At 41.5% G+C, this 13,528-nt stretch overlaps 2 protein-coding genes across 3 annotated transcripts in view; one reads left to right on the plus strand and one right to left on the minus strand.

The window, feature by feature from the left end:
- Positions 1 to 1,042: 1,042 nt before the first annotated feature.
- Mrm3 (mitochondrial rRNA methyltransferase 3) overlaps positions 1,043 to 13,528 on the plus strand; it is a 23,180-nt gene continuing 10,694 nt past the window's right edge. The window contains exons 1-2 of one of the 2 annotated variants that reach the window (XM_031354153.1): positions 1,043 to 1,101; positions 4,817 to 4,997. In XM_031354153.1, coding sequence (XP_031210013.1) covers positions 4,885 to 4,997 — 113 coding nt within the window. In that variant the 5' untranslated portion in view covers positions 1,043 to 1,101; positions 4,817 to 4,884. Of the gene's footprint in view, positions 1,102 to 1,914; positions 2,053 to 4,816; positions 4,998 to 13,528 lie in introns of those variants that run through there. The other variant, XM_031354152.1, reaches the window with a different exon arrangement.
- Glod4 (glyoxalase domain containing 4) overlaps positions 1,640 to 13,528 on the minus strand; it is a 15,637-nt gene continuing 3,748 nt past the window's right edge. The window contains exons 3-9 of the mRNA XM_031354155.1: positions 12,602 to 12,722; positions 11,055 to 11,199; positions 7,968 to 8,104; positions 7,502 to 7,588; positions 6,792 to 6,905; positions 6,614 to 6,700; positions 1,640 to 1,944 (exon numbers count right to left, since the gene is read on the minus strand). Of these exons, the coding sequence (XP_031210015.1) occupies positions 1,879 to 1,944; positions 6,614 to 6,700; positions 6,792 to 6,905; positions 7,502 to 7,588; positions 7,968 to 8,104; positions 11,055 to 11,199; positions 12,602 to 12,722 (757 nt within the window). The 3' untranslated portion in view covers positions 1,640 to 1,878. The remainder of the gene's footprint in view (positions 1,945 to 6,613; positions 6,701 to 6,791; positions 6,906 to 7,501; positions 7,589 to 7,967; positions 8,105 to 11,054; positions 11,200 to 12,601; positions 12,723 to 13,528) is intronic.

The raw sequence follows: 13,528 nt of genomic DNA on the forward strand, positions 1-13,528 counted from the left end.
AAAAAAAAAAGGGGGAAAAAAAAAAAAAAAGTAGAATGTTGGCCATACAGCCAATGGCTAGGCAGGAAGATAGAGGTGGGATTTTTAGATTACAAGGGCAAGGGAAAGGAGATCAAGAACAGGCATATCTCCATGACTTGGAAGTAGAGAGGTCAGATTTAAGAGCTGTAGGAGAGAAATCATCCAGTAACATAGGTGTAACAGGAACACCGCCCCATTGGAGGCTGCCCAGAAGGTAATATGGCAACAAAGATAAAATACTGATTTAGGTATTAACTCAGGAATGCCAGAGGGGAGCGTGTGCTAGCTGAGGGGAGGTTTGGAAGTGCCCAACAATTGAGCAAGTTAGGCATATTAAAAAGTTAGGCTGGCCTTGTGTGTGTGTGTGTCTAGGTGTGTGTGTCTTTGATTCACAAATCTAGAAAGCTCTGGCAGGTGGCTAAAGGCTGGATCACCCACCAGAAGGGTGCTCAAAGCAGTTTATCTACTCACCTTTATGGTCGATAAAGCCAGGTTTATTAGGAGGCAGCTCTTGGGTGGGTTCACTGATCTCATAGGTAGGGATCAGTGAAGTCACACATTCAGGCTAAAGTGAGGGGGTTTTACAGAGCTTAGGTGAGGAGTGATGATGTGCCAGCTAGGAGATGGATTCTGTTCATACATGATCAAAAAAGTTCTTTGAAGAAAAAAAAAAAATGAATATCAAGACTGGTGTCTGAGTTAGTGGTTCTACTGCTATGAAGAGACATTGTGACCACAGTAACTCTTAAAATGGCAAACAATTAATTGGGCCTAGCTTACAGCTAGAGGTCAGTCCATTGTCATTATGGTCAGAAACATGGCCAAAAGTTCTAAATCTTAATCCAAAAACAGCCAGGAAGAGACTGCCACATTGTCCAGACTCCAACACATAGAAGATATCTCTGCAGTGACACACTTCCTCTAACAATGCTACACCTCCTCCAATAAGGCCACACCTCCAATAGTGTCACTTCCCATGGGCCAAACATGTTCAAACCACCACACCTGGAATAGTGGCAAACATCTATAATCCTGGCACTGAAGGCTGAAGCAGGAGGAGCAAAAGTTCAAAGTCACTGGGTATGGATGTGCATTTGATCCCAGCAAGAGGCAGAGGCAGGCGGGTCTCTTGAGTTTGAGGCCAATCTACCTGACAGAGTTCTAGGCCAACCAGGGATACAGAGTAAGGCTCTGTCTTAGGAGGAAAAAAAAAGTTAAATGCTAGCTTGAGTTACATGGTGAAGTGACTGGTTCCCCAGAGCTATCAGGTGAGACTGTCTCAGAAAGCCGAAAGGAAAAAGGTTTCTTTATATGTCAAGGCCTTCTGAGGTAAGATATTAGAACAGAATTTTACCATCAGGTCCTGGAAATGAGCACTATTAGCAGTAGATTTGGCTTTTTTGTTTTGTTTTGTTTGAGACAGGGTCTCTATAGTCCTGGCTGGCCTCCAACTCAGAGATCATCCTGACTGCATCCCAAGTGCTGGGATTAAAGACGTGTACCCCCATGCCTAGCTGGTTTGGCTTCATTTTGACACTTGTTTAAATATTATCTACATGATTAACAGGTACTCAGATTTTCCTCCAGCCCCAAACAAGAGTAATGGTCCATATAGTTGTCTTAGTCTGGACAATTTGTTACCAAATTTAATACAATTACACACAGTAGGAATTTGCCTCTATCAAGAGTGATAAAAATATTTCATTTCTCAAACAAAAAAGAGCTTTGAAAAGTGAAACTACCACACAGACCTCCTATGCAGAACACACCAAGTGGTGGGAGCATTTCTCAAACAGATAAGTGCCAGATTGATAACAGACTGGACTGGAGTTGTAAGTGCTGTTCATGTGTCTTCCACTAACCCGAAGCCTTTGGTTTATTTCTCGTAGCAAACCACTCGTCACTTTTGTCTGCTGCCATTGCCTAGGAAACAGATGGACAGATGTTATTCCAAGTCTGCATTCTCCACCATACATTAACACTAAAGCAGTTCATCTGTGTGGAGAATGTTGTTCACCAACAGGAGAGCTGGTGAGGACCCCGTAGTTGCTTGGTGATTTGCACATATAGCTGGCAAGAGAGCCTGGCTGTTGATGAAAGACCAGGGACTGTGCAACTCCCGAATCCTTGGCAGAACAGGAACCTTCAGGGCTTATGAGCTTAGTCTGACACTAAACAAAATGAATGTAGCTCAGTGGTGGAGTACTTACCTCTCAGTTCACACCCCAGTACCACCACCAAAAATAGTGTTTGAAACAGCCAGGGAAAGACTTTATTCCCAGCACTCAGGAGGCAGAAGTAGGGAGATCTCTGAGTTTGAAGCCAGCCTGATCTACAGAGCAAGTTCCAGGATAGTCAGAGATAAATCACAGATGGTCACAGAAAAATCAAGTCTTGAAAAACCAAAACCAGAATGTTTGCCCCAAAAATCATTTAGCTATTTGGTAATGACAAGCTTTTACTCAGCCAGTAAGAAGATATAGTGATACTTTTTTTTTTTTTAAGTGAGATTTTGGGGCTGGAAAGGTGGCTCAGCAGTTAAGCACATGTACTGCTCTTGCAGAGAGCCCAAGTTGGGGTACATTCATCCTAGCCTCACAGATGCACATGACTATTAACTCTAGGGGAATTAACACCCTCTCCTGCACCACAAGGTGCCTACATGCATGCCATATAGTAACACCACACAAAGAAATAGAAATACAAATAAATCTTTGTTTTAAATTCAGACATTTTGATCTCTCTTCTCCTTCTTCTTCCTCTTCCTTCTCTTCTTCCCTTCTCTCTCCCTTTCTGCACACTCAAGTCCGTTCTCTCTTTCTTATCTCTCTCCCCACAGTGACTCCCCTAGCCTGAGTTCTGGGGTCTGTGAACTCACCTGAGAGCAGCTTTCCAATAAACCCAATAAACCTGCCTTCAATGTATTCTTTTTTTTTAAAATGATTTATTTTATATACATTGGTGTTTTATTAGTATGTGTGTCTATGACACTGTTGCATCCCCTGGAACTGGAGTTACAGACAGCTATGAGCTGACATATATGATATAGGTGCTGGAAAGTGCTTTTTTTTTGTTGTTAATATTTTTATTTATATGAGTACACTGTAACTGTCTTCAGACACACCAGAAGAGGGCATCAGATCCCATTACGGATGGTTGTGAGCCAGTTTCTGGGAATTGAACTCAGAACCTCTGGAAGAGCAGTTGGTGCTCTTAACCACTGAGCCATCTCTCTCCAGCCCTGTATCTGTCTTAAATTGGCTCATTTCACTGAGGAGAAATAACCTATAAAATAAACTTTCACTTTAGTCCCAGGTGTAGGATATGGGGCTGCTTCAAAGCAACTGACTATGACTTGCCTTGCTATGTAAAAATGGCAACAAGACTTGACTAGTTAATTTACAAAAGAAGCAAACTGCCAATAAGTTTATACAAAGGTGCTCATCACCATTAGTCACTAGGGATTAAAACCAAAACAAGAAACTATTCTCCATTTTAAGAACAGCTACCAGAATCAAGGAAGCAATAACAAAAATGCCAGTGAGAATGTAAGCAAGCACACCTTTGTACAGACCCAGCAATTCCCCATGCTCCCCAATGAGAGCTTCCAGTACTCCCGAGGAGGCCTGAACAGAACCAACCCTGGAATTTCACACCTCCTAAACTTTATTCTAGGGGATCATGGCACTGAACTGGGCTGTAGGCCTGCAAGGCAGGTGCCTGTCTACTATGCCTCCCCCATTCCTGCTGCTCATCTTAACTAAGGATTCACCATGACCTATAACTTTTCTGAGTTCTGAGGTACAACAGTAAACCAGGACATAGTTTTCCTTCTTTAGATTTGTTCTTATGTTTGATCTTACCAACCTAGCATTTACTCTACATGAAAATAAAAACAGCTGTCCAGAGTAATGTGACTATACTCCAGTTTCTTTTTACCTAAGAGATGTACTTTTGCAGCTACCCTTTAGTTTATTATTATACTTATTTATTTATTGAGTGTAGTATGTGTAGGTGCACACATGCCACTGTGCAGGGGTAGACACAAGGACAGTTTTCAGGAGTTCATTCTCTCTTTCCATTTTGTGGGTCCCAGGGACTGAACTCAGGTTTGTCAGGCTTGGCAGCAAGGACCTTTACTCACTGAGCCATCTTGACAGCCCACAGCTATTCTTTGACATAACCAAACTGCTATGTTTGCCCCTTTGAGCCACTATTAAATAAAATAAAGGTTTTGAACTAAGAGTTAATCTAGTAACAAGCTAGCTACTAAGTGACTAAGGGAGCTGTGTATTCAGTTGTGTACAGTGTGATACTCTGCACAGAGACAATTCTGCCATAAGTGGACAGAGCAAGAGAACAAGAGATTTCACATGCCACTCAGAGCAGAGCACAGTCTAAAACACATGAGTTACTTGTTTCTGAAGTTTATATTTACTACTTTCAGAAATGCACATAACAAACTATGGAAGGAGAAACAGGCTAGGGAAGACTCACTTCGGTCTACTTATTCTTGTCAGCTGCCTGCACTTTCCTGTACAGTAAAGCAGTTCTTCTGGGTATGGATCTTAGAGACACGAAACATGTGGCTGCAAGAAGATTTAAACACGAATGCTACCAGCACTCTCCTTATGTAGATAAAAATCCACAAACAATCTAAATGCTCACTACCATGGGAATGGATAAATCGTTATCTAATAAAAGCAACACAAAACATGATACATGCAATCACATGGCATCTCAAATTAATCATAGTAAAATACCTATTAAATGTATTCATTTGTTTGAAATCCAGAATAAACAGAATAGATCTACCACACCAGAAATCCAAAGAGTGGCTGCCTGGAAGAAGTGTCAGGAGCTATGAAGAAGGACCTCATCACCACAGGAGGAGAGGGGCTGCCAGTGCATGAAAGAACAAAGAAAGAAAGAGCACCACTGAGAGCTCCCTCAACAGTCTATCAAAGCTTTAAAAGGTATCTTTTACATATTTCCTTTTTTGTTTGTTCGTTTGTTTTTTCAAGACAGGGTTTCTCTGTGTAGCCCTGGCTGTTCTGGAACTCACTCTGTAGACCAGGCTGGCCTCGAACTCAGAAATCCGCCTGCCCCCGCCTCCTAAGTGCTGGGATAAAGGCGTGCGCCACCACTGCCTGGCTATATATTCCCTTTATTTTGCAATAATAGTACTGTCTATGTCTATAGTTACTTATCTTCCATAAAGGACACCACAATCCCAATATTTTTATTTTCTCACCTTTTTAGATAAAATTCTAAAGGAACTTTTAAAAGTTCAGAGAATTTTAACAAATTGCTTAAATGCCAGTTATATAGACCAAAAAAAGTAATAGAACTGGGATAAATTGATTCTTTTAATCACTCAATTAGGTATTCAGAAGTGAGGGAGGCCCCTGTCTACATGGAAGGCTGAAGCAGGAAGGTCCTTTGAGCCTAGAAACTAGAGGTCAACTGGGACAAGAGTCCCTGTCTGGAAAGTCCAATTCAGAGAATGTCTACTTCATGCTGGGTGGATGTTAGGAACTAGAGTCCAACAACAGGCTACTGTTTTCCTAATGAAAAATCAAGTGTGATGAGAGCAGAAGCTGCTGCATTTGGCAAGATGAGATCACCACCGGTAATGTCAACATAAACACTATTTGCTGCCAAGATCTAGTGCAGAGAGATGAAGTATGCATTTCAGACAAGAAATAGAAACCATGTGCAAATAGATCTTTAAAGCAGAAATCTAATTAAAGAAACCTGGTGATAAAGTCCTAACACTTGGGAGGATGAGGCAGGAGATCACTAATTTGTAGTCAGTTTGGAGACACAGACTCATATCTCAAACTCAAACAAACAAACAAACAAATATCTGGAGATGGAAAATGGCATCGAAAGGGGTTGGTTTTGGTGTTTTGTGTGCCTGACTGAATGTAAGTTCCTAAGTGCATGCAAGAGCGCTTGGGGGTCAGAAGAGCGTGTCAGATTCCTTGAAACTAGAGTCATAAGCAGTACTGAACCCTCACATGGGTGCTGGGAACTAAATCCGTGTCCTCTATAAGAGCAGTAAGCTCTCTTAATCACTAAACCATGCCTGTAGCCACTATTTTCTGTTTTTAAGAGACAAGGTCTCACTATGTGGCCCTGGTTAGCATAGAACTTGCTATGTAGAGCAGCTGGCCTTGAGTTCACAGAGATCCCCTCCCGTGATCTCTCAAGAAAAGTTTTAAAAGATGAGAGAGAGCTCCTGGATCTCTTGGTTTGATAATGAGAACAAGTAGGAAAGAAGAGAATAGTGTCAAAAGGGAACCAGATAAGGAAACAACAACTAAGGAAACAGCCAAGGAAACAAAAGGGTATGGAAATCAGGCAGTTTCAACCACTAATCCAAAGAATGGTTGGTTAGCCTGAGGCAGTGGGAAGATGGCTATGCTAAGTTCTATAAGGGATAAGGTAGGTGACATTGAAGACTTTATCTCTGAATAAAAGTCATCACAGCAGGGAAAGGACGTGCTTGACAGCACATGGACCCTAAATGTCCTTTATACCATCCAGTTTTGCCCTATAATGACAATGATGTAGAAACAAGACTCACATCATCCAATAATTTGCTTCCTTTCGGATCCATCTTAGAGAGCTCTCGAAAAGCTTCATCCCCAACAAAGCAAATTTCATGTCCATCCTGCATCATAAAAGAGAAAACAATGTGAAAAAAAAATCTTTGAAGAACCCCTGGGATGGGATAGCCTGTCCCCTCACTAAGCAATACTTACAGGGTCAGCCAGGATGACCACTTGCACTGTCGCTTTCCCTGGGGTGTCCAGACTCACCAAGGGAGTCAGGATTGATTGGCTCTCCCTTTTCATCAAGTCTTCTAAATCTGGCAACTTGAAAAACACAAAAGGGCAAGTGAGCAAGGCTCACATAGTACTTTTCTGGCACCATCCTCATTTGGCCAAGGCACCACTGGATGGATTTTATTATCTCAGTGGTTCTTAAAAGAATGGGTAAGCATGAAACAAAGCCACAGCAGAATGAACTCACAGGAAGTCCAAGTTGTTAGCTGGGTTGAAGCCAGATAGTGACAGAACTTAAAAATCAGGGGTTGAAGAGAGGACTCAGCAACTAAGAGTGAGTACTACTCTCAAAGGGGATGCAAGTTCAGTTCCTAGCAACCATGCCAGGGAGTTTATAAATGTTAGTAACTCCAGTCCAGGGGAGGTCTGTATGGACACCTGCATTCATGTTTATGCATACAACACACACAAAGAAAATAAATTGTAAAAGAAAAAAAAGAGCTACAGAGATGGCTCTTGATATCAAGTTTGGTTCTGTGTACCACTTCAGGGGCTCATATCTCCCCATAAGTTCAATTCTGAGGTATGTGACTGTCCCCACAGGCACCTGCACTGGCACATAGACATAGACATACACATATTCAAAAATAAGGAATTTAAAAAACAACTAGGTAATCAAATAGTACCTCTTTCTGAGGACAAGAAAAGGCGATTCTTCCAAAGGCCGCGGCATGATCAACTGCACCCTGGATGCCCTGTAGCTCCAGCTTACACTGAAGAGAAATAAGAGACTGGGCTGATGCTTTCTGATGGGCTATCCATGTCTGTAGTGCAAAAGCGCTAGTGTTTGCCACGCAAGTGTGAAGACCTTAGCACAGCTCCCCAGCACCCACATCAAGCTGGATGTGGTACCATTTCTATGGTGTGGCAAGAGGCAGTCAGGAGAAACTCCAAGGTTTACGGGTCAGCTAACCACGAACGAAACCAAGGAAGTATCTGAGTAGTACGGTTATTACTACTATTCTATTTCCTTCTATTCATCTAGAAACTCACTGAATCTCTGTGAAGAAACCATGGGACTACTTTCATGTTAACCTGATTTATGAACTAAACACAAAGGACAGACAAGCTGTTCCCCTGCAAGTCACTCACCTGGTTATCAGCGTAGCCCAGCAAAGCCCGTTGCTTTTCCTCATCCTGCTCATAAACTTTCATTCCCAGGAGATTAGACCAGTAGTTCAAGGACTTCTGGAGATCAGACACTGCTAGAGTCACTTTTAATACAGGATCTGAGCGTAAGAAAACCAATGTGTGAAGTTGCTTCAGTGGAGTGGGATAAAAGGCCCAATAAGCTTGAGTGTACATTAAGAATTTAGCTTAGAAGGCTGGAGGGGGAGCATGTGCCTATTGTGCAAGGCTTCCATTTGATTTCTGGCAACTCTCTTCTTATCTGAAGAATTTAGTTTATAAGGAAAGCATTTTAAACCAACATGAAATGAAAAATGAGCCAAATAAATGACCACAAGATAATCGTTTGGTAGGAAAAGCTACATGTTGAATTAAGCAGCAAAATGCATTTCTGAGGGGTTAAATTATGAAATTTAAAGAATAAACTAAGAAAATAAGTACAAGTAGTTTGTTTTTCATTATTTAGTTTTTATTGTCTTGACAAATTATAAGTGCTAACTGTTTTATTGCAGGGAAATAAATTAAAATGATAGAGTGTAAGTTAGAAAGTTTGTGGGCACAGATTTGACAGAATGTACCAAAAGTTTTAAAAATGTACTGAAGAAGCAAGTCCATTCTCAGCAGTTCAGAAAGCAACTGTGGCTGTGTGAAGGGCTCTTTTTCACAAAGGCCTTTCCCAGTGTGGCCCAGAACAATGAGACACTAGGAACAACACAAACACCCAACAACAGAGGCTGCTTATCTTCTGCAGAGAACCACTGCCATGGAATGGCTGCAATGGCTTATGCAGGGTACATTTATATATGTGTATGCATTGTTTTCTATAAAAGATCTCAGACACAGACTCTGGAATGCTTACAGTAGTTATGGGTATTTCTAGACACATGGGTATTTCTTTCCTCCTTTCCCCCTCCCCTGCTCCTCTTCCTTTTGTATATGCAATATTTAAAAAAAAAAAAATTCCCCCTAGGGTAAAAAAAAAATCTAGACATACACAAATAAATGCAATTATTAAAAAAAAAAAAAAAAGCCAGGTAGTAGCGCATGCTTGGGAAGCAGAGGCAGACAAATCTCTGAGTTCGAGGCTAGCATGGTCTACAGGGGCTCCAGAATAGCCAGGGCTATACAGGGAAACCTTGTCTTGAAAAACAAAAACATAAACAAAACAAAACAAAAATAACAACTAAAAACAGCTAGAATATAATAAAAACACATCATATTGTAAGTGATTTTCTGATACCTGCAACGCCCACCCCTGCCAGTGCCAGAACCCAGGCCCTTGCACATTAGACAAGCATTCTATTACTAAGGGGTAGCCCCAGCCCTGTGAAGCACTTTTTTCTTTTTCTTTCTTCCTTTCTCTTCCTTTTTTATTTACTGCAATATAGAAACTTTATCTAGGACCTCACACGCTAGGCAAGTATTCTGTCACTCAACCTTTTTTGTCCACTTTTAATTTTGAGACGGCTCTCAAGAGGTTGCCCAGGTAGGCCTTGCTCTTTAATCCAAGTAAGCCTTCTTGCCTTAGCCAATAAACCCTCCTACTAGCTGGGATTATAGGTCTGCACCATTGGGTGTGGCCAAGGTAACTTTGTAAAGAGCTGTTCTACAACTACATCTGACTCATCTATGACAAACTCAGGGTTTTCCCCTCAGTTTCCATCACCTCCATCCCATCGGCAGGATAGCAATGCCAAGACTAACCATGGTGCTTCTCACAGGACCTCCTCCTGGGAAACTCAACTTTACTGTCCTCTACTGATTGCAAAATCATCAAATCCAAGTTCATCGAGAACCTGAGCTCAGTGACAGAACAGATCTTAATTTTATTCCCTAGAATTGAGCAAACAGCACAGCCACTCTCCCCAGAGCCAGAAGGCCTGCAGGATAGTGACAGGTGCAGTCCAGATCAGACCAGCAGGAAATTAAAGCCTCAGAGATCTTAGCCTGGCAAAGGACAGAAGCACCTTAGGAATGTGGAATTTGCCATTATTTTAAGTCCAGGCTGAGTACCTCTTACTTGAAACACTTCGGACCAGAAGTAGCTCAATTTGTAAAACTGATACAGACTTTATTGGCTGAGGATCCCTAATCTGAAAATCCAAACACTAGAATCTCAAGCTTACAGAGCATGGAAACAAGCCTGAAAGTGCAGCATTCTGGAGGTTGGGGCAGTACAATCCCTGAGTTCTTGGTTAGCCCACATTATTCGTTAACACAGGTTAGGCTTTTTTGTTTGTTTGTTTGTTTGTTTGTTTTGAGACAGGGTTTCTCTTTGTAGCCTGTGTACCCTGGCTATCCCAGAACTGAGAGATCTGCTGGCCTCTGCCTCCTGAGTGCTAGATAAAGGCCCATATCATGACACCCAGCCCTAAGACAGACATAGCCTTAAACAAAACAAAAAACACATTTAATCTGCTATTTTTGAATTTTGGAATAGGATACTCAACTTGTATTAAGCAGACAGAGTGTATTAGATCTGAGCAGTGAGTGACCTGGTGGATTCCAGGTTTGTTCTCCTCTTTAAAAAGTCTGTTTGCAGACTCCTTCCCAAAGTGTATAAGGGAGCATGGGGCCCCACCTGCTCCCAGCATCTCATACTAGTGTGGGAACTATCTCTAACAGCATGAGAGGACATGGCAAAGGGAAAGCCTGGGTCTTCATATGGCTGAGCTGATGGACCAACTAAGCCTCAGTCTTCTACCTGCTTTGGGAACTTGAAACATGCTCTGAGTGTCCACACTGCTTCAGGTTGGGCTTGCTCTTATCTGCTGCTGAAATAAACATCCTAGAAAGATGTATTTATCTCTAGAACAGAACCAGTGTAGATTCTCTGCAGCTGGGTACTAATATACAACATTATACCTAATGTATGTAAAAGGGAACAACTCCCTAAAATAGAGGCAAGAACAATGGCTTGGAAAGATATATCCTATCAATATAGAAAAACTACACTACAAAAAGAACTCCACCCCAGAACCCAAAACCTTCTCCATTCCATCTTCATCAGATGAACCTTTAAACAGGCTTTGCCTAGCCTAATGTAATTACCTGATTGAGTCGGACTTCTATCCTGTAAGTAGAACTTATATCCTCCTGGGGCTTCGGTTTCAAAAACCCCTTCTGCAACTTTACTGAGTGGCCACTCCAACTTCCTGGCATTGCTGACAGCCTGGCTAGAAGCAAGCGTGATTCCCTGTGACAAATAACATCCACACATAACATTACAACAGAGCTTTGCAGGACAAGGTAAGGAACCAAAACCCCAGAGTCTAAGATTTAACTGGCATTTTCTTATAGTGATTCAAAAGGTGATTTAGGTGTTTTCTCCAAATTCTCCAGATATAGACATTTATAAATCACCAGCAAAGAAATTAAAATATTGGGCTGCAGAGATGGCTCAGTGGTTAAGGGCACTGACTGCTCTTCCAGAGGTCCTGAGTTTAATTCCCAGCAAAGACATGGTTGCTCACAACCATCTGTAATGGGATCTGATGACCTCTTCTGGTATGTCTGAAGACAGTGTACTCATATACATAAAATAAGTATTTTAAAGTATCTGTGATATTTAATACCAAAGAAAATCTCTTCAGTTTTCAAGACAAAAGCAGAAAAATCTTGATTTTACATGAACTGGTCAGCTATCCACTTGAGACAATTTGAATTTAGTTATTCATTTATGAGGTTGACCTTGAATCTGAAAATTTGCTTATTCTAGGTAAGTGCTCTACCAATAAGCTATATCCACAATCCAGTTTTAGATTTTAAGCACCAACACTTTAAGGCACTCAAAGTTCCCAATAGTATATAATTTTGTCCTCTGGGAACCCCAGCCTTGTTCAGCCTGGACGACTGGACTACTGTAACTGTCTCTGTTCTATCTGTAAACCTATCATCTACTTTGTAGCCAGAGTAAATGTTTTAAAAGGCATCCTACAGCTTGTTCTCAAGTAGCCCACAGGCTCTGTTTTCCCTAGATGGCTCTTAAAAGGCCCAACACTATGCACATTTTTTCCCCTTTGAGACAGGGCCTTAAATATGTAGCCCTGGTTGGGCTCAAGAACTCATAATCCTCCTGCCTCAGCCTTCTAAATGCTGAGGTTTTGGTCATGTGCCACCATACCCGGACATCATGTCACTTCCTACCCCTCTCCTACCACCTTCCCCTCACCTCTCTAGTAAGCTCTTTCCTACAACTCTCAAGTCAGGGTTTGGCCCTCTACCTAGAATTCTCCTCCATTCGTGTGCCACCCCCACTCCCAGAGTTCCTCCTCTGAACTTTTGCTCCATTGTCACCTCCTCCCTAAACACCATTTTCAACTTCAAATTTAAAAAAGCCACCTAGGACAGAAGAAATGGCTCTGTAGTTAAAAGTACTAGATGTTCTTGCAGAGGACCCACATGGGCAGCTCACAACCATCCCTAAGTCCAGTTCAAGAGGATCTGATACAGCATACACATGGTGCACATACACATATATAGGCAGAACATTCATACACATACAATCTTTCGTTTTTTAAAGCCAACGTTGTTTCTAACCTGGACTATTATAACTGTCTCAGTCTCATCCGGATTCAATGGGACAGGGCGATACTTACCATGAAGTCATTGCCAAGCTTGTAGTCTCCTATGCCATAATTGTATGTCAATTCTGCAACAAAATGATCATCTTCAGGCCCAAACCCCACCATTGTTTTACTCCATTTCCCATCATAAGGCCTAAAAAAATGAGAGCAAGTGAAATCAGAGCACAGGAAATTCTGCGTCCTCCTTTAGAATACATGGTAGTCAGTCCCTTTCTGTCCCATACATTCTAAATAAGGATGAGATGACCTCTGAAGGTGCCAACAGCAGTTGTGGACAGAGCTCAAGCACCCCTACCACACACTCCACACACCAACCATTTGGCATTTACTTAAGGAAAGACTTAGTTAAATTAAAAAACAATGTAGAAGGAATCCTAAAGACAGTTCTCTAGTCTAACCCTAAACTAGTTTCTTTGCCTATCAGTCAGTAAGCATGCTAATCCCGAGGACCTTGGAAGTTTCCAACCTGCCGTGGATACTAAGCTTAGTATTATTATTACTCAGTATGCTATTGCTTAGTATTACTATTACTCAGTATATTGTTGCTTCGTATTATTATTATTATTATTATTTTTTTTTTGGTTTTTTCGAGACAGGGTTTCTCTGTGTAGCTCTGTAGACCAGGCTGTCCTCGAACTCAGAAATCCGCCTGCCTCTGCCTCCCAAGTGCTGGGATTAAAGGTGTGCGCCACCACCGCCCGGCTGTTGCTTAGTATTATTATTACTCAGTATACTATTGCTTAGTATTACTATTACTTAGAATACTATTGCTTAGTATTACTATTACTTAGTATTACCTAGCCATTGCTTTCCCTACTGTACATATTTATTTGTGCTTGTACTAAAATATGAAAAAATATTCACTCTTTGTTAGGATTCCTGGCATAGAGCTCTTTAAACCTTGAAATTTCCTGATAAGTGGGCCTTGTATTCCTGAAT

This window comes from Mastomys coucha, unplaced genomic scaffold (genome assembly GCF_008632895.1).
Source record: "Mastomys coucha isolate ucsf_1 unplaced genomic scaffold, UCSF_Mcou_1 pScaffold5, whole genome shotgun sequence".
NCBI lineage: Eukaryota > Metazoa > Chordata > Mammalia > Rodentia > Muridae > Mastomys > Mastomys coucha.